This window comes from Gavia stellata, chromosome 15 (genome assembly GCF_030936135.1).
Source record: "Gavia stellata isolate bGavSte3 chromosome 15, bGavSte3.hap2, whole genome shotgun sequence".
Classification (NCBI taxonomy): domain Eukaryota; kingdom Metazoa; phylum Chordata; class Aves; order Gaviiformes; family Gaviidae; genus Gavia; species Gavia stellata.
This window is the reverse complement of record NC_082608.1, coordinates 23,788,344-23,808,374: the sequence shown is the minus strand read 5'-3', so window position 1 is coordinate 23,808,374 and position 20,031 is coordinate 23,788,344. Positions and strand designations below refer to the sequence as shown.

Genomic DNA, 20,031 nt, shown 5'->3' with positions numbered 1-20,031 from the left:
CTTAAGAGTTCAAGAGAATCAAAGACACTCAGAATTTTGTTAACTAGCATCTAGAATTGTTTTAGACTCTCTCCTGCCACAACACTGCTTTACTGCAACTAAATCTTAACTACAAAACTGAAAACATAATGGAAATTTTGTTGTTTTCCCTTTTAAGCTTGTCCGGCATAAAAAGTAAGCCCAGAAAGAAAAAATAAAATTAAATACTCTTCCTTACCACCACCCCTCCTGTCAAGAATGAGGGACATAGTCTTTCAGTGCTCACCAGCTGATTATAATTGATTTACTTTTTATCTGTTCCAAGTTATCATTTAAGTGCTGAAAGTAATTATTCACTTGCTTTGGAACTCTGAAGCTTCTCTGGTCATTTTTTGTTAGTTTTCTTTAAATAAATACCAGGGTTCTCTGTTTTACTATTCCCAATTCACAATTAATGGTCTAGTGCTACAGTAATAATGCCAGTAGTAAATGATTGTGCAAACCTTGCAGACACTATCACCTACAACCCAGTTTCTCAAATCAACCTTGAATTCATCCATTATCCAATTTAATAACTAAATCAGTGAGCACGTATAGCCACAGTTACAGAACTGTGGCTCTGACACTAACTCATCCATACATTTTTTCACATTTCTTATATTTTTTCCTTTCCTAGTGCACATCAATGCACATACAAACAGCTCTTGACAGAACTCTAACTCAGCAGTGAATTAATTTACAAGACGGTGAAAATGGCTTATGTTGTTACTGTTAGCATATTATTTTCAGTCTTCAAGGTTTAGCAAAATTAAGATCATGCAAAAGCAGTCTCATGGTGTTCTACTGGTTTTTGAAGCATGTTCCGGTTGCAAAAAAATAACTAGGTTCTTCTTTAATTCTCAAAAATATTAACATTTTCAGTCCCAAAGCAGTGTTCCCAGAGAAACAGATGAATGCACATGTATTTTAAAAAGGAAGCACGAACAGAACGTACTTGGAACATACTTAGAAAGTTCCGATCCTCCAAAGTAAAAAGTGTATAGAGAATAAAAACAGCTATCTATTTTTGAACTGCATTTCTTTAAAGTGTTCTCAGGCATCTCCTCAGGACTGGTGCTGTTTGTAGGACAGTACTGGAGACACCGGCAGAACTGGTGATATTGGAGTTGTAGTCAACACCTGATTCTGGAACACAAACATTTTAATCCTACCAAACACCCAAAGAAAGATAAGGAGAATGCTGACATACTGGATCCAGGCAAATTTAATCATTTCCCAAAATCCTGGCTGATATTTAAAGAAAGTCAAGGAGTGTTAATGAAGAAGCTTCTGATACTACCACTGCAATAACTAAACAAAGGAACTCAGAGGTAGAGGCACAAAACTCATCAGACATCAGTTTGTGTGGCAAATGCAAAGCCTTTGAGCCATGGAAAGCCCTAAAAGCCTTTTACCATAGCATGTAACAAAAGGTGCAGAGAATGTCTGTCCTAGAAGACATTTAAACAAATTCTGTGGAGAGTGCCTATTTCATCCCTGACTCACCAGAAAGTAGTTACTGGTAATGCTCAGGCAGGTAAACAAGAGCCTCGTAAGAAATGTGTGCCATACCGATTCTTTTAAACACAGGCTTGTTCTTGTCTGAGGAAACGAGTAAAGAACATATCGAATGAAGAATTATTTTGTAGAAAAAAAAAATTTCAGGTCTGTCTGCGCATGTGCGGGGGTTATTATTTGGTGACCTTACCTTGCATACAGATTTCTAATGATTTGCTTTAGGTCACAGAATACAGTATCATGCTTTGCTAGTGACAGTAGGTGCTGCAGGAGCAAAACAAGTCTTACCAAGGACATTCGTAGCGAATGGCTAAGAAACTGCCTTAAAGGCCAGTTTAGTAAGGCTGAAAAGCAGCATAGGTTCCCAGTGGAGAAAGGCAAAAAGTGGTTGCACAAGCAGAACTATCTGGAGGAATGGGCAAACAGGTATTCCATTAACTCCAGAACTATAGCATTTGCTTAGCTAACAAAGGAAAAGTCTAGCAACAAGTCTAGAAGAAAAGTTTTCATTTGGTCTATATGTGAAGGCCCAAATAATGCAACCTAGTTATGTCACAGTTTATGCAGTTTTCAAAGGATATAAGATCACTTCCACTGGGTAATGAATAGTGGCATTAATGATAAATGGTGTATCTGTTGCTCTTCCAGTCATCCAAACAGGGTTGGGATCTGAAAAGACTGTTGTCACTAAAACGGGGAAAGGAAATATTTGGGTTAAGGGGCTTTTCAGTCTTAATACAGAACTCAAATCCTCACAGAAGAGCTCTCAATACGCTAACTACTGCTGTCCTGTAATTAGCAGCTATACATTCAGGCTTACCATTTCTATCCCAATATGCTGCAATGATGTTTGTTAAATCATAGTCACTCGCAAAAGGACTTGTGCCATTGACCACAGACACCTGTTACAACAAAGAGATACTTGCGTTATTTTTCCACTCCTCAAGAAAGTAATTCTACCGAGTTTCTTACGCAAAGTAACCATGCCCTTGAAGGAATGCATATAAACATCAGACTGAACATCTTGGCAGAATAACCTCTTCCACCTTTCAGCCTAACAAGAAAACACCAGTCCCAAAGTTCTAGGCTCCACTCTGTGCAGGAGTACAAATAATTAGGGTGTCACCTATGGTACTAGAAGGATAAAGTGGGGAGGAATTGATGGGGAAGGAAAAAAAGTTTCCTCACATTGTATCTGGTATCCAGTCCACAATGGTTAAGTAATTGCCTCTGTTTCAATTTCAGGTCTCCATTCATATAGAGCTGAGACCCTGGCACAGGAGAAAAAAACTGAAGAAAAGCCATGCTCTGCATCACAAGTGTTGACATTCTCTGAAATGGTGAACACAAGAAAAGAGAATTGAGAGGCCTGGGGGAACACAACACACTTTTATACCTCTTTGTTTCTACAAATTTTCTGCATGGATTTGATTTTTTTCTGACTCCCAAGTTCCCTTGTGTAGACTAATGTGACGATCTGGAACACCAAATAAGAAATATGAATTACTTTTTTTTAAGTGAACTACCTTAGTTGTTAGTTAACTAACTTTATAAACCAAAGTTCCACAGGAAATTCAGTGAAGTCCAACAGTCTGTGGCTAATGACAGAAAGATTTGACTTGCCACAACATGTGAAAAGCAGCAAGATGACTAAACAGATTCATTGGAGACACACTTTAAAATACCCAGCAGTCAAAGCCAGCTAAGGACTCTTGCTCTGCAACAAGGACCAAACAAGGAAGTTCCTTAGTCCTTATCAACTATTCAATTTGAAAGAAACTTTTCACATTTACTGTAAAACAAAGGTGTTGTGAATATCGGAAGTCTCTGTGATACTAATCACTGACCTAACACTTCAGCACAAATGTAGGACTGTTGGGCCTTTACTCTGGGCCTCATAGCTTTAAGAATGTTTTCTACACGACACAGCTATGCTTGCTAAGCTTGTCCATCTGCAATCAGCAAAAGTCTCTTGGCTAAACTAAGTCTAATCTCCCCAGTAAAACAACTTCTTGTCTGTGTGGCTGCATGCAACACAGCTCTATACTCTTGCTCCTTTCAGATGCATCCATGGGTTCTATGTGCACCAGTGTTTTACTCACTGGTTTAGGTATTAATTGCACTGCCATTTGAGATACAATGGCAGCAGAATTTTATTTTCCTGTCTCCCTATAACACTTTCTTCCCCCTCCCAGTTACAAGATACAGAAGATCCTGGTAGATAATTACCATTGCTTCAAGAGCTGTAAAGCAAGCAAAATTTATGGAGTTTTAAGCTGCTGCAATAGCCTGCCCCTACACCTCAGAAAACTAACTGGTTATGTCAAGACACAGCAGTATGTAAGAATGCACATCCTTCTGCCTACTGCAAGACTCTCTGTTATTTCCTGATGCCACCCACACTAAGATCCACTGTTGTACATCTCTGTTCTCCATGCTGCATTACAGCCCAAGAGAATACACAGCTTCAAAAAAAACCACCCCACAACAACAACAAAAAACCCCAACATGAAAATACGCTACAGAGCTAAACTAGGAATGACCCAGCAGAGGAGGAGAAATAATTGTTAGTAAAATAAATCTTTTAGATAGGAATTTCAAACGTGGGAAGGTTCTTTCATCCTTTGCATAACCACTACTGGAATATTACACTTGGTCTATATGTCACAACAAATAAAACTAAAAACGCTCACATAAAGCTGGTAGGAAAAAAGTAGAATCAGCTGAACACCAACTACATGCTCTGTAGGCTGTAGAGGAAGTTCCAATTTAAACTGCAACTGATCCATTTTGCCATCTTGATTTTTGTCATCTTCTCTAGTCTAAAAGAATCAATAAGAATATTTTTTTAAAGACGGGAACTTCTGTTAGAAAGAAGAACAAAAAAGGTAACACCCCAGGGGATCTCCACAACTGCAGCATGCACATACTAAGGAAGCAAATAAACTGCATAGTTAGGAAAGCAATAAAAAGCTGCTTGACTGTATAGACACAAGACTAGAGACGAGCAAGAAATGTCTCATATGCCCGCCAGGGAGAGAAAGTTCATCAGACTCTTCAAGGTCTCTTCTGCCCTAGGCTATTCCACCCATCTCCCCTGCATACTACAAACCATGCCTTAGTGTTGGATCTTCTGTCACATCCTGTGCAAATGTGTGACTGATGGTCAGGCTTTTGCCTCTTGCCATTGCAGCCTGCCTCTTAATTAAGTGGCCTCTGTATGCCAGTTCCTGGTTGTGAGCCAAGGCTTGCTACACTTCTGTGCCACAAATGCCCAGTACTTCAGCTGTTTGCAAGCATAACAGGACTCATAACAGAGGTAACGCAGAAAAGTAACTGCCACTGTTGAAATCTCGGAAGGAAAAACAGCTGCAGGGCAGAAGCTATGTGCTTTAGAAAACACCTGCTTTCGAAACCAGGAGCTACCTATCAACCTCTGCACACTTCAGATTATGATAAGCCACATGGGGCGGGGGGGAGGGCAAGTCATTTGAGGAAAGTAAACTGCTATCTTCATGCAAACCACCACCAGCGCTTAGGGACATGGTTTAGTGGTGGACTTGGTAGTGTGAGGTTAATGGTTGGACTTGATGATCTTAAGGGTCTTTTCCAACATAAACGATTCTATGGTTCTGTTACACCGAGAGGGAGTAAAACTGGACTGGTTAAAAATCACTTGTCCCACGGAAGGCACGAGGTTATGCATGAAGCCGCTGCTGCTTGAAGGCAGCCGGGCACAGCAGGCCGCCGGCTCACAGGCACCACCAGCGCTCACCCCGGGCCGCTGCCGCTCCCCGCGTCCCCCTCTCCAGCCCCGCTTCCCACCTGCACTCCCGGGCCGCCCCGGGCAGGCCTACCGACAGCAGCGGGACTCGCAGCCGGTCCCCCTGGAGCCTGTTGAATGCTGGGAACGTGCTCCATGCCAAGAAGCTGCCTGGGCCGGGCCCGACGGTGGCCACGAAGAGCACCTCGTACCGGAACCGCACAGTGGGCTGCTCCAGGTACGCGCCCTGCTTCAGCCAGAAACCTGCGGGCAGAGACAGCGCCGGGCCTCAGCGCCGCGCCGGGCCTCAGCGCCGCGCCGGGCCTCAGCGCCGCGCCGGGCCTCAGCGCCGCGCCGCGTGGGGTTGAGCGGCGCTCACCGTGGCTCCGGTAGGCCACCAGCAGCGGCGGCACGTAGGTGAGCGCCGTGATCAGCAACAGCGCCAACGCCGCGGCGGAGCAGAGCCCGGCCCGGTAGCGCGTGTGGAGCGCGGGATGCGAGAACAGCTCCACGCCGACCATCGCGGCCCGCCCGCCCCAGCCCGTGCCCTCGCCGTGGCACCGGCGGGGCGCCAGACTGACGGGACGCCGCGCCTATCAGCACGTCAGGGCGCCGAGGGGGAACGGGCGCGCCAGCCAATGAGCGTGTACCGCTGCATTCAGGGACCGACGACTGCGGTGAGGCGGAGGGCGCCCAGGAACGGCAGCGGGACGGAGACGGGGGCACCTGCCGCGGCGGCGGAGCCCGCGATGCGGCATCGAGCGCCCAGGGAACGCTTCGGGCGGGGCCGACGCGCGGCTCCACACCCGCCAGGTGACTGCATGCCCGGATGCTACAGCCCCGCCCCTCGCTCCGCCAGCCGGAACCGCTGCGTTTGGGGCAGTTGCTAGGGAACCGGCGAGCCGGAAGTCCCGCCTGCCGAGCCGTGGCTGTTGTTGTTGTGACAGGGACCGTGACAGCGACAGGCCCGGCCGCCCGGCACGAGCCCCCGCCCGCCCGCACACGGGCCTCGCCGTCGCTGGCTCCGCTTCCCGCCGGCCCGCACCATGAAGTGGATGTTCAAGGAGGACCACGCGCTGGGTAAGGGTGGGCCCGGGCCAGGCGCTGCCCGCCCGCGGCCCCGCCGCCCTCCGTCTCCTGCGTCGCCATCTGCCCCCGGGCCTCCCGGCTCTGTGACCCGGTCGGCTCCCCGAGCCGGGCGTCTTGTCTCTGGGCGGACAGCCGCCTGCGGCCCTCGCCGAGGGGCGGCGCGATGCCCGGGGACGGCCTCCCTGAACGGCTGGAGACCCCCCCGGGGGGGCAGGACGGTCGCGATCCCCTCACGCTCCCGTCCCTGCGGGCGCTGCCCTCTCTGCCTAGGACACTGGCGGCACTATTACCATGCAATGACTAATTACGAGTTTTGTTCACAGAGCACAGATGTGTCGAGTCGGCAAAAATCCGAGCCAAATACCCTGACCGTGTCCCGGTGAGTAACCGAGCCAGCTTCATCCGAGTACTTAGAGGCAGAGGTGGATAAGCTGTTTCCATCTGACCGCTCTTCTTTGATCAGATCCTACTAAGTAAATTCATCTTCCCTTTTGTGTCCCTAGATGTTTTAAAGAGGCCCCAAGCACATCTAACTAATCCAACATTCCCTCCTCTGCCCCAGTGCATATTGACAAGTAAGCAAGAGTGCCTGACTTTCTAAACACTTTACAGGCATGTTTATGGTTTATCAGTGTCCTGGTTTCTTCTAATGGCAATTATATCCCAGCAAATACCTTCAGTGACTTGAGGATTCATTCTGTGCCTGGTCCCAAGAAAGATCATAAATTCTTTAAACCTTGAAAATCTTCCATCCTGGCTGTATGAGGAAGGTGATTTTTTTTCCCTCATGTATTCCATGCCTATAACCATGTATTTCATGCCTTATCATGGTGAATCTCCCCATGCAAACCCTGTTGTTTGAAGAGCCAGTGCAAGTGGTGACCCCTCCTTTCTGCATTAATACCTGCCTACCTACTAAATAGTGAATGACCTCTCTTCTTCACTCTGCAATCCCTTTTATCATGTTTCAGTCAGTGAAATGACCACACTTCACATCCGTATGTAACAGCTAGCAACATGTCCACATTCTCATCTGCTTGTGAGTAAAATTTCCCACATCCCATCTGACGACATGCCAGTTAGTGCCACTCCTGTCTGACCTCTTGGTAAATAACTTATCCATTAGACAGTGCAGCCCTCAGAAGAACCTCTAATCCCATTGACTTCTGCTGCTGCTGAGTTGCACCTAGTCACAGCATCTTCAGTTGCAGTCTGGCAAGCTGATCCGATCCTTGCCATTCTCTGCTTGGCTAACTACCCACTCATATATAGAGTGTAGCATGCTAATGACCGTACATCTCCACAGATATCCAGTTGTCCATTTCAAGAATATCTTTCATAATATATCTTTCATGGGGAAAAAGAGACATTGAAACTCATAGTGTGAGTCAGAATTACATGATGCTGTATCAGGAATGGACAGCAAGGTATGGATGGATACAGGAATTAAATCTCAAATTGCAGTGTGATGCTTTGTCTGGGCTGATACATGTTTTCTGCCTGATGATTCAGATTGAACCATGTACCTTTCACAAAACAGTTGGTATCAAATACATTTTTGGCATTTAATAGTCAAGAGTGTTTTTCAAACTTAATGTATGTTTCCTGCTTTCTAGGTTATAGCCTGCGTCCAGAGTGACATAGGTCAAAGTGACTTCAATTCTCAGCTGCTGTATCTGTCTACCTGGATTTAGAGACGTTTCAGTGGTTCAAACCCATTAAGATAATACACAAACAGCCTGCCTCTGTCCTAGGCTAGACCTTTTAGGAATAAAATGGGAGGTGAAAGAAATTCATGCTTGCAAAGCACTGCAATTTTAAATTTTGCCTGGGGAATCAAGTGGTCTAAGAGTTAAAGGTACCTATAAGTTTTACTAGAAACAGTTCACCAACAGCCTTGACTTCCAGTTATGACAGTTTCTGCATTATGAAGCTAAAATGCCTAGTGTGTTATTGTAATCTTTAAAAAAAAAGTATCAGTTGTTAAGGCTTCAATATTCCTTTCAGACTGTTTTTGGTCCTCTACAGTTCCCTCATACTAAATTGCAAGGGGCAGCTACTATGCCCTCCTTCTGTTTCTGTAGACAGAGCTGAAGAAATTATAACGAGAACCCTCTCTAGATCATAAGACGGCATATTTTGTAAATTTACTTGAGCATTACCTGTATGCTGTAGCAATGGGGAATGCAGAGCTAAGCACTAGAGACACCGGAACCTCTTGTAAGCCTTATTTCCCCACGTGCTGCATTTGTCCTTCGAGAACTAGCCTGTGTGGAGCAATAAGCGTCAGGTCCTTTCCACAAGTAATACTTAGTTCTCCTTCCTCCTGTACCTGTTGCTTTTTGTTTGGTTTTGTTTGTGGCCGTCTTGCCATCTTTCCTTCCTGTAGTCAATTTCTAATTTCCTAATGTATGAAGTAAGACACTCTAATGTCAGTTCAGCATAATACAAAGCAGAGAATAGCATCGCTGAGTTGTACCTTGACAGCAATAACACAGTGGAACAAACATGCCTTAGAGTGCAGTTATATTCAGAATAACATGTTAAAAAAAATAATTTGGTTTCCAGGGATAAAATCAGTATGTTATTGCAGACCTGAGTCTATAGACAGCCTAAGATAGATAGTGATTAACATAGGCAGTCTTTTTTCAAAGTTGCAAACAAAAACCTGTTGATGCTGCAAATGTCATCTTATCTAGGCATCTCTGCTTGGGTTCCTACCTGCTTTTGTTACCAAATGCTCCTGGTGTAGGCAGAGAATAGCCAAGTTCCTATGGTGGCCTAGCAGGATAAGCATGGGTTGTGATTTTTTTTTTTTTTAATTTTTTTTCTTACAGCCTACATATCCCATCTGGCTCTCATTCATATATAGCTAAAACCTACACTTTATTAGTATGGCTTCACTGTCACACTGTAACGTCATCCAATCAACTGAAGCTATAATCAAATAGTTTTTAATACCAGATGCATACATTGCTGGATTACCTGGCAGTAGAAGTCTGGTACAGCAGAGGCACACAGACAAGATCACATCACAGCACCTTTCTGGTGATTTGGTGGAGTGCTCAGCTGGCATCCTTGGCAGGCCAACTGGTATTCCAGAGCACACTGCAGCCATGCTTCATTTCTCTTCCTTGAGGCATTGTTGAACCTGGCTGAAATGCTTGGTGGCTAGTTGTGGGAAGTCAACAATCATTGCCAGATTAATTATAGAAATGCAGAGAGCATGTATGTCAAAACAAAAGCAGTACTGCAAAGCACTATAAAAAAAATGAACATGCAGTCTGTAGCCAACTAGAACCTTGCATTATACCACAGTTCACACTGCAACTCTATCAGAGTTTTGACTGTATCCAGATACAACACAACTTCTTCAACTCTGCACTGAGTTACCTGAAGTATGCATGTGCCTCTGCTTAGCATGACAGTTTATGGCATATGGTGCGTCTTGTGTAATGGTACAGTATGCTACACAGATGAATACAAAACACTTCGGGGAGGGAAAAAAGAAGTATTAATGAATACTCTAATGCTTTAGATGGAAGCCTGAGAGCCATTTTCGCAACTCTGGCTTATGCACAACGGGTGAAATGGCAGATTAGATACCAGACAAGGCTGGTGGTTCTCCCTCCCATTTACTTAAATACTGATTTTTTAGCTTCAGTGTTACTGACATTTATTTCTAATATTTCTTCCTTTTTTTTTCTCCTTTTGCTATATGCCATATCAAGGCAGTTGGTTCTGTCATCTGTTCGGAGCAACTTGGGACATTGTTTAAGGAAGAGAGTTAAGTTGGAAGGGTGGAGGTGGTGTGTGTATTAAACCTGTATTTCTTTGTATTGTGGGATTTTATTTAGTCATATGACAATTTAAAAGAGGATAGGGCATGCTTGTTGCAGACTAGAATTTTGTGCAACACAAGATTACAAGCAATGATGGTCACCCTTGCATGTCCTATGAGGAGTGGCTAAGGACTCCGGGTTTGTTTAGTTCAGAGAAAAGGAGGCTGAGGGGCAACCTCATTGCTCTCCTCATTGCTTCCTGAGGAGGGGACATGGGGAGGGAGGTGCTGATCTCTCCTCCCTGGGATCCAGGGACAGGACACATGGGAATGGTTCAAAGCTGCATCAGGGGAGGTTCAGACTTGACATTAGGAAGCATCTCTTTAATGACAGGGTGGTCACATCCTGGAATAGGCTTCCTGGAGAGGTGGTCGATGTCCCAAGCTGGTCAGTGTTTAAGAGGCATTTGGACAATACCCTTAATAACATGCTTTAATTTTTGGTCAGCCCTGAAGTGGTTGGGCAGTTGGACTAGATGATCGTTGTAGGCCCCTTGCAACTGAACTATTCTGTTCTATTCTACTTTGTTTTTACGTTGTGATAGTGACAAAAACAAAATAAGCAGCATCTCTACAAAGGGAATAGACTTTCTCAGATCACCTGCCATTGCTCAGGTACCAGCGCTGCAGTCTAGTTGAATTTTTCATGACTCCACTACAACTGAATGCAGCAAGGAAGGAATATGGTTAAATGGATTCCTCAGTCTGTTACTATCAACTGGAGTAAGAGAGAAGGCAGAAGTCCTGGACTCCTTCCTTCAATCACCAGTTAGTTTAAGGGAGGCCACTCCTAAACCTGAAGTTTTCAAGCTGCCTGTGCTTCAAATGCCTCAGTAGATGCCCACTCCTCTCTTGCCCCTGCCCCCAAGCTTTTGTCAGAGAATACACTATTTTTGGGTCGTGCACATGGGGAACTTCAGAACATTTTGAAAATTAGCCCTATTTAAACACAACAGGACATTACCGTCCTGGTATGAATAAATCACAGAATGGTTGAGCCTTGTGTAGGTCATCCAGTCCAACCCCTCCTGCTCAAGCAGGGCCACCTACAGCCAGCTGCCCAGGACCATGTCCAGACAGCTTTTGAGTATCTCCAAGGTGGGAGATTCCACAACCTCTCTGGGCAACCTCTGCCAGTGCTCCGTCACCTTCACAGTGAAAAAAGCGTTTCCTGATGTTCAGAGGGAACCCCCTGTGGTTCCGTTTGTGCCCTTTGCCTCTTGCCCCATCACTGGGCACAACTGAAAACAGCCTGGCTCCATTTTCTTTGCACCCTCCCTTCAGGTATTTATGCACATTGATAAGATTCCACCCCCCCAGCCTTCTCTTCTCCGGGCTGAACGCTCCCAGCTCTCCCAGCCTTTCCTCGTATGAGATGCTCCAGTCCCTTAAACATCTTCAAGGCTCCTTGTTGGACTCTCTCCAGTGTGCCCATGCCTCTCTTGTACTGAGGAGCCCAGAACTGGATACAGCACTCCAGGTGTGGCCTCACCAGTGCCAGCAGAGGTGAAGGATCCCCTCCCTGGACCTGCTGGCAATACTTTGCCTAATGCAGCCCAGGATACCATTAGCCACCTTTGCTGCCAGGGTACACTGCTGGCTCATGTTCAACTTGGGGTCCACACTGCAGTAATTTCATATCATTGGTGTCCAAAAAGTTAAAAGGTGGGTATACTTTCCTGTCACAGGTTTCTTTTAGGCATATTGCATCTTTTTACCACATGACTGTCAACCGCGGGCACAGGAGGTTTTGAGCTATTGTGTATACAAATGTAGGTTTCAGTGCAGTTGTAAAATCAGGTTTTACAGTGCTGAGCTAGTCCTACCTCTCATTTGATTGCAGTCAAGAAACCTTTTTGTTCCTCCCTCTGCTTACTGTTGTAAGCCTGTACCAGCAAGCAATTTACCAAAGCTGTCTGTTCATACCAATCCTGAAAACCCTGACCTTCACACCTGCGCTTTACAGGTCATAGTGGAGAAGGTCTCAGGATCTCAGATTGTTGATATTGACAAGAGGAAGTACTTAGTTCCATCTGACATCACCGTGGCCCAGTTCATGTGGATCATCAGGAAGAGGATTCAACTGCCATCTGAGAAAGCAATATTTCTCTTTGTAGACAAGACTGTCCCACAATCCAGGTGAGAGGCTATTCACTTGGTACTCAGAACCATTTAAGTAAGCCTGTGCATATCAGAGGAACAGTAATTCCCCTCTTTGAGGCTTATTTGGTGATTTTTAGGAGGCGTTTGGTTACATCTTAATCTCACCGTGATAGGTTTTTTTCTCACAAGTTTGATAAACATCTTATTTCTTGAGCTAAGCTGAAAGGAAAGGTGACTGAAAAATATTTTAGCATTTACTTCCATGGCAAGACGGTGAGCTCTGTAGTTACTATATCTTTGGATGACTGCAAGAACACTTACATCATCAATGCCAAAAAAATAATCATTCTCAATGTAACAAAAAAGTTGCATGTTAAATACTCAAAGGCAAACACCATAAATTATTCTGAAAAAACATTAACCTGTCAGCTCACAAAGAAATTATGACGTTACAGACTAGTTGCTGTTACTTGTTTTAAAAATTACTTTCTTCTATAAACACAAAATGCAAAATTACTATAGAAAGGTTTTTCACATTGCTTTTATATAAGTTTCATTTTTGTCTGTTACATACAGAATAATGTACAGCACAAGCAGCTACTACAACTGCTTTCTATACAAATACTTTAATAGTAGTTGAGGAAACAGTACGTCATGATGTTACATGGCTTAGATATAAAAATATTATTATTAATCCTTACCTGTGTAACAGTAACAGTCCCTCTGGGTAACCTGTCCAGAGTCAGGAATATTTTTATTTACTTTGTGATACACAATAGGGACCTGTGAGAACCACCTTTTTCTGCTTGCTTTCTTCTAAGAGTATTAGGAATGCCTATATGCCTTCTTAACAGTGCTATAGAACTGCTAGGAACAGGAAAAAAAAAGAAAGGGCACATTGTCTCATCTCACATGTTTGTGAGACGTCACATCTCTGCTGGAAAAATAGGGCCTTGAACCTTCAATATTAATGCAAAAATGGTAACTTGTTTACAGATAAACAAAAATATAATCTGTTAATGGCTCTGCTCCTCTCGTAGGCTGAGTTTATTACATAGACCACTAACTCTTGACATCCTTCTCTCCTCATCCACCAATTCCCTTTCATTTCAAGTACTGCCTGCAACTCTCCCCAGCTCCTCTCTTGGGTAAAAAGGCATGATCGTTTTCTCTATCGCTCACATTCAGTCTGCGTCTTTCAGTTCACTAGCCTTTTCTCAGTCTTGGGAAGTCAGACAAAGGTGAGCTGAGGAGGCGCCATTTGTGCAACTGACTGATGTCAACTGCCTGTTTCATCTGTAGATGGATGGTTGGAGCAGTTGTACTGGCCAAGCAATTGCTTGGGTTTCTTTTTGTTTTCAAAATACAGACATTGCCCTAAAGATCACAGCTGCTTAGACTGTGAAGGGCCATATGACTGTTCAGTTTAAGAAAATTTTCATTTGATCAAACATTCAAAACCTTATCCACTGAAAAAGCACTAGTTTCTGGCTAACTTGTAATTTACCACACATTTTGGTACTAGCACTATTTTAAGTCATCACTTTTTAACAATACAGAAAACAAAGCTTCTACTCCCAAAACCAACCTGGACCTCAAAGAAACAGTCCAAAAAGCACAAGTTTGACAGACTTGAGACCAGCTGAACATTCACGACTACACCAGGTAGAGGGAGAAATGAGGTTGCTCACACAAGACGACGTTAATGCAGCTGCGTTCAAGGAAGGTGCTATCAGGCTGTTGATCCTGGTATTAGTCACGGCATCAATAATGGATGATTCAGAATCTGAAATACATTCAGTGACTAATTTCCAATAAAATAAGGAAACATTCTGACAAATGCATTTGTGAAGAAGTGACAAAAACCTAGACACTCAGCAAAATGATCCTGGGCTCTCTACAAGCTCAGGAGTCAACTGCTTTTCATATATCCTCATGTTTGTATTTGAATTTACACACAGACTTACAAGTTTTAGCTTTTATTAATCCTTGTTTATGTGAGGTTCTAACTGTTTCCGTTTGCAACTGTCACGATCCAAGCAAACCGTTTCTCTTTTTTTCCCCCTTCAAGCTTAACTATGGGTCAACTTTATGAGAAGGAAAAGGATGAGGATGGATTCTTGTATGTTGCCTACAGTGGAGAGAACACATTTGGTTTCTGAATGGTGGGTCTTGGCTACTATACCATCCTGCTGTGTATCTTGTAAATAGCTGATCATTTTCTGTTCTGACATCCACAGAAGTTCCTTCTATATACATGCATTTGTAACTGGATTTATTTCTTAATATATTGATAGGTCTTGTTTTATTAGACTGTTAAATTATCAAAAAAAGTTTTGGTTTTGTGCATTTTTTTTTCTCATGGCTATGAATTCCCAGAGCCTCACTCCTTTGGGGGATACATTTGATGACATTGATTAAATAATAAAGCAAAGTAGTTGGGCTACTAAAACATGAAAAGAAGAATATACATTTACTCTGTTTTGAGGTGTTAGTGTAAGAAAAATAAAAACATTAAAGTAGTATTGGGAACACTGGATTTGCTAGCTTATCCTAAGCAGGAGCAAGATGCTGATCATGTTAAATTGAGCTAATATGTTCCTCTTTCTCAATTAACAAACAAGTACAATAAAAGTTCCTGTCACAAACAGGCAGTGCTGTCATTTCTTTACCTTAATTTTGGCCAGAAAGTTATACATCTCATTTACTAGACACTATACAACTGCTTGTATTACTTACTAGACACTGTACAGCTTCTCAACCTTTAGTATGTGGATGATGATACAAGGAGCTATCTGTAGGTTCCAAAACCAATAGCTTCTGACCTCATCAGAAGAGCTATGCCTGCCCACAGGCAATCAATGGAGGAGTAAATACCACGGGCTTTGGAAAGCAGGACCTAGGTGACAAAAGCACAGCATGTAAGGAAAGGGCACCTAGGAGAAGGAATGATACAAATAGGAGACCAGAGAGCTGGGGAACTGGAAGGTGTAATTTGTACATGAGTTATTGCAGAGAGAGAAATAATTGGTAAGGAGTTCAGATTAAAACAGTTGCATGAGCAGCTCTTAAAAAAAGAAAAAAAAAAAAAGAGCAGTAGTTGTGTTACAGGTAGTTACATATACATGTCCTTTCCAAGTAAAAATTCTGTAGATACTGTAAGAACATTACAGAACCAAGTATGTGACAGAACAGCTTTACTATAGTACACTATGAGTGGTGCGGCTGACACACCTGAGGGACAGGGTGCCATTCAGAGGGACCTGGACAAGCTTGAGAAATGGGCCCATGTGAATCTCATGAGGTTCAACAAGATCAAGTGCAAGGTCCTGCACCTGCATTGGGGCAACCCCCGGTATCAATACAGGCTGGGGGATGAAGGGATTGAGAGCAGCCCTGCCGAGGAAGACTTGGGGGTACTGGTGGATGAAAAGGTGGACATGAGCCAGCAATGTGTACTCACAGCCCAGAAAGCCAGCCGTATCCTGGGCTGCATCAGAAGAAGCATGGCCAGCAGGTCGAGGGAGGGGATTCTGCCCTTCTGCTCTGCTGAGATGCCACTTGGAGTACTTTGTTCAGCTCTGGAGTCCTCAGCACAGGAAAGACATGGACCTGTTGGAGCGGGTCCAGAGGAGGGCCACAAAAATGATCAGAGGGATGGAACACCTCTCCTGTGAGGACAGGTTGAGAGAGGTGGGGTAGTTCAGCCTGGAGAAGAGAAAGCCCTAGGAAGACCTTATTGCAGCCTTTCAATACTTCAAGGGGGCTTATAAAAAAGATGGGGACAGACTTTTTAATGGTTTTAAACTAAAAGAGGGTAGATTCAAACCAGATATAAGGAATAATTTTTTTTTTTTTATGATGAGGATGGTGAAACACTGGCACAGGTTGCCCAGAGAGGTGGCAGATGCCGCATCCCTGGAAACATTCAAGGTCAGGTTGGATGTGTCCAACCTAAACCTTTCTATGATTCTACTTAGTTGAGGCAGACAACTAGAATTAGAAATGCTGCATGCAAGATAAAGAATTCAAGATCAGTTCCTCCAGTTTATAAGCATTATTGCCAAAACATGTACACAGCACAGCAAAAGTAAAGAGGCTTTGCCACAAAAGTAAAAAAAGTTATTTATGAGGCTCTCAACTTCTCTCCAAATGGGCTTACCATAGCTACACAGCTACCTCTACTTACAGGCAAAGCAGCAAACTTGTGGCTCTGGACGATGGGGTGGGGGAGGGAGCAGGGGTGGAAAAACCACCTAATTGACCTAATTGCACAGTACTGGAGTGCACGCTTTGATATTAAAGGATAACACTGGGTTGGAAAAGTAGCTTCGCCCTGAACTTCCTAAGCCAGCAAGGAAACACTAATTAAAGTTTAGATTCCTAATACAAAAGTTTTACTTCATTTTCACGCTACATGGTGCGGAAGAGTTTAGTTTTTACAATGTTTCCAGTCACAGTGGAAATTTACCACTTTCCAAGCTTAAATCAAATTCATGCCAACTCAAACGCCCATGAAGTCACCTCATGCCTAGAATTATGTTTGGCTCTACAGTTATTCACAGGTACTGGCAGAAGGATTCCAAAATGAGAAGGTAGGAGCCTGTGAAATGTTGACACTATTATTGAGGCTTATCACAGTAACAGTACTGCATGTGCTTACTGCATCTGAAAATCTGCTGCTTGTTTCAGGGAGCCTTTCATGATTCAGAATAGCACTGCAATACGCAGCACTGCTTTAGTAAACATTCCATCACTGCTTCTATTGTGAATTCCTTCCACCCCACTCCCCTCCATGCATTTAGTATTAATATTTACTCTGAACAGAATTTGATTCATAATGAAGAAAACTAGTTTCATCTGTGATTTTTTAATTACCTTTTATTACTGGAAAATGTTCTGTTTCCTTTAAGCTGAAACTTCAGCAGTATTTTTTGCTAGCTAATAACAAGAGAGTAAGAAATATAACTTCTAGATAAAGCTAATTACATGCTAGCACAGAGATATATCTAAACAAAACAAGGGAAGATGAAGTTTTATTCCCAATGTTACGATCGAGGTGACTTTTGGAATACCCTTCATAAGCCTCTAAAAACCCCACATAACTACTCTCTTTAATGTCTCCGTAATTATTAGGTTAGATTCAGGAGCCCAGGCACGCAAGTAATTCCAGAGAATGCAAGGATATATGTTCTACAGCAGTAACTTTACTTTTCATCTGCAGGTGCACTTAAAATGGCAATAAAACATCAAGAGATTTCTTTTAGAAATGCATAGATGACATGCATCCCTGTAGACAGTACAGTCACTCTTGTAAAATTATTAAAAGCATTTGGGACCCATATGATCTTTACTTTCTGTTAACCCTTCAGGACTGGGGAGGCATTTCAATTTAGACACTGAACAGAAAATTAAGAAATACCTCACTATTCCTACAGCAACACTTCTACATCACCTATCATTAAGCTAACTTGAAATGTCATCTCCGATATAACTAAAGCAGTACTAGATGAATTTTGATGGTCTTCACTCAAAAATTATCTTGCTTCCACCTGTAAACCACTGCTGCAACCCTCTTACAATAACATTATCATATTCTCAGGACAGTTATGCTTTGAGAGAAAGAACTGCTAGGCCCCTCAACTACATTTGGCTCCCAATTTTACTCCAACACCTTTCTTTCCTCCCTACCAAGAGTGGCTTCCCAAAAATAACTCATGCTTCATTTCTTCACTCACATCTCAAGCATTTCCTCCAGGTGTAGTTTCATAACTAGCTAATAGTTCATAACAAGTGAAAGGAAGCCTGGCTCCACCTCCTTCTGCCCTCATCAGCGCAGCCCTAGCTCTTCCTTTCCTCTAGTGCTTACTGCAAAGCTGATTTAACTCCTAGTGAAAAGCTACACCTTGTTTTGGGCTCATGGTTTGTTTTTCTACAAAGACAGTAATTTGAATAGTCTTCAATTTACTCTGAACATACTGAGATCAATAAGCGCTTCAGCATGTGTAAGGTGAGCAGTGGAAGAACACTGCAAAGATCAAAACCTTGTCGTTTCAAAGGTAGTGGGATGCTAGCATGTTGTCTCAGGGAACTGCAGCCTCCAGCTCAAACAGATTGTTTACTTCTACACTTGGACAAAAACACTTGTTTCTATGCTCTGGTTTTGACTTCCTTAAAGATAAACAGGTGGTCTGCCCTGCCTTCTTACTGTGATTGAAACCAGAATGATTTCTCCAATAGTGAAGCTGTTAAAGACATCCCACTCAAAATAAGGATTACAGTTTCTTTGTTCTGGCAAATAGGGATCATTGGTCCCCATACTAGTTTGGGAAAGTCAAGGACCTATCTGGGTAATACAAGTATGCTCTGCAGACCATTTTACACATGCCTTGGGAATCCCAGTGCCCTCATATGCTCTGCTGCTCCTATTAGCAATTGTTTGGTTGTCCTCATTAACCATGAACTGCGGGCACTTCATTGTCCCTACTTCCCCCCCAACTCTGCTCCCCTGTGGCAGAGTCTCTGCATTCTACTGTCCTCCCTACACCCTGCCTATCTCTGTTTTTCAGTGCATCAGCTATTCCAGTGCAAAGGAGTCATACAAGCTTGGAACATGTCAACTGCTACCTTCCAGGAGCAATTCTTCCAAAGATGTGCTAACAATGATGAAACTTTAGTTTGCTACCTCTTCCAAAAGCGGAGACTGTGTTATCTCTTCTCTCTGCATTTTCCCTTCCAATTTTTAGATTGGTTTCTTGGTACTGCCTACAGCATTTCCTGACATTTTGGAATTAAACAGATGCAGCATTTAAATACTTATTTTCAATCCCAGAAATGCCTTCCAGCTGAGTATAAGATCCTGCAGGCTTAGCCCCTCAGCCTTTTAAATGCTGCTTTGTTTTTAGCTCCTTCCCTCTCTTTGCGTATCCACTGACTCACTCTAGGCTTAAATATATCCTCAGCTCCATTCAAAAAGTGAGGTTAGTATCAGTGTTCAGGACCTCTAAAACTACTTTTAAACCTGGCAAGTAGCAGAAAGCAGCAGTCTACAGTTCACAAGTATTTTACAACTGCACAGGAAAATCTTACCAGGAACAATCTCTCCTAACAGCCAGGCTCAAGTTTTAGGAAAGAGTTAAAAGCCTTTACATCATAAAACTGCTCATCTGAAAACTAGTCTGTTGCCAAGACTACAGAACAACTAGCCTTATGTAACCCATTTTAACATTACAGCTGGGTAGGAAATGGGAACATTCCAGTCTGGTCAGCAGGTTCACTACAGACCTTCTTGATGAACAAAGGGAAACTAGGTAAGTTAAGGTATAGTTTCTGCAAGATTTCAGGGAAGGACAAAGGTAAATTTCAGGGGCCTGGAAACATACTGGTTATCCCTTTAGGTACACCACAGGACCCTGCCCTTGGAATGCTATTTGCTCAATTAATATAACTGCTACCATTTCTCTTCAGAGTTTACCCTGTAGCCATCTGCAATGGCATCTGGCTATTTTTCATCCTCTGGTGACTAACTCAAGTCACTGTTCTCCATAATCCCCTGCCCTTTACAAACACATACGACGACTCCTCCCTCACCAATATAACTGGTCTTTCTGCATGTTAGTGCTGGATTTGAGAGGACAGGCTTATACACACAGAATTCAAGTTCTTTGTTACTTCTTCAACAAATAAGACAGAACTACTC

General features: G+C 43.3%; 2 protein-coding genes across 2 annotated transcripts; one reads left to right on the top strand and one right to left on the bottom strand.

Moving 5' to 3' along the window:
• Positions 1 to 202: 202 nt before the first annotated feature.
• TMEM231 (transmembrane protein 231) lies at positions 203 to 5,820 on the bottom strand. The gene is made up of 7 exons (XM_059824951.1): positions 5,679 to 5,820; positions 5,394 to 5,563; positions 4,230 to 4,358; positions 2,725 to 2,868; positions 2,357 to 2,438; positions 2,122 to 2,223; positions 203 to 1,277 (listed from the first exon to the last, which is right to left on the bottom strand). The coding sequence occupies exons 1-7, from the start codon at positions 5,818 to 5,820 to the stop codon at positions 1,084 to 1,086; spliced, it is 963 nt and encodes a 320-aa protein (XP_059680934.1). The 3' UTR covers positions 203 to 1,083.
• Positions 5,821 to 6,292: 472 nt separating this feature from the next.
• On the top strand, positions 6,293 to 14,980 carry GABARAPL2 (GABA type A receptor associated protein like 2). Its single transcript, XM_059824747.1, has 4 exons — positions 6,293 to 6,379; positions 6,712 to 6,767; positions 12,196 to 12,368; positions 14,404 to 14,980. Exons 1-4 carry the CDS (start codon positions 6,346 to 6,348, stop codon positions 14,492 to 14,494), a joined length of 354 nt encoding a protein of 117 aa, XP_059680730.1. The 5' UTR covers positions 6,293 to 6,345; the 3' UTR covers positions 14,495 to 14,980.
• The last annotated feature ends 5,051 nt before the right edge of the window (positions 14,981 to 20,031 follow it).

Excerpts from the sequence above, each read along its gene's own strand:
- TMEM231 (XM_059824951.1), bottom strand. The coding sequence starts at position 5,820 with ATGGTCGGCGTGGAGCTGTTCTCGCATCCCGCGCTCCACACGCGCTAC. Across the intron at positions 5,564-5,678 it reads GGTGGCCTACCGGAGCCACG|GTTTCTGGCTGAAGCAGGGC; the intron begins GTGAGCGCCGCT and ends CTCTGCCCGCAG. Across the intron at positions 2,439-2,724 it reads GACTGGATACCAGATACAAT|GTGTCTGTGGTCAATGGCAC; the intron begins GTGAGGAAACTT and ends TTGTTGTAACAG.
- GABARAPL2 (XM_059824747.1), top strand. The coding sequence starts at position 6,346 with ATGAAGTGGATGTTCAAGGAGGACCACGCGCTGG. Across the intron at positions 6,380-6,711 it reads CAAGGAGGACCACGCGCTGG|AGCACAGATGTGTCGAGTCG; the intron begins GTAAGGGTGGGC and ends TTTTGTTCACAG. Across the intron at positions 6,768-12,195 it reads AATACCCTGACCGTGTCCCG|GTCATAGTGGAGAAGGTCTC; the intron begins GTGAGTAACCGA and ends TGCGCTTTACAG.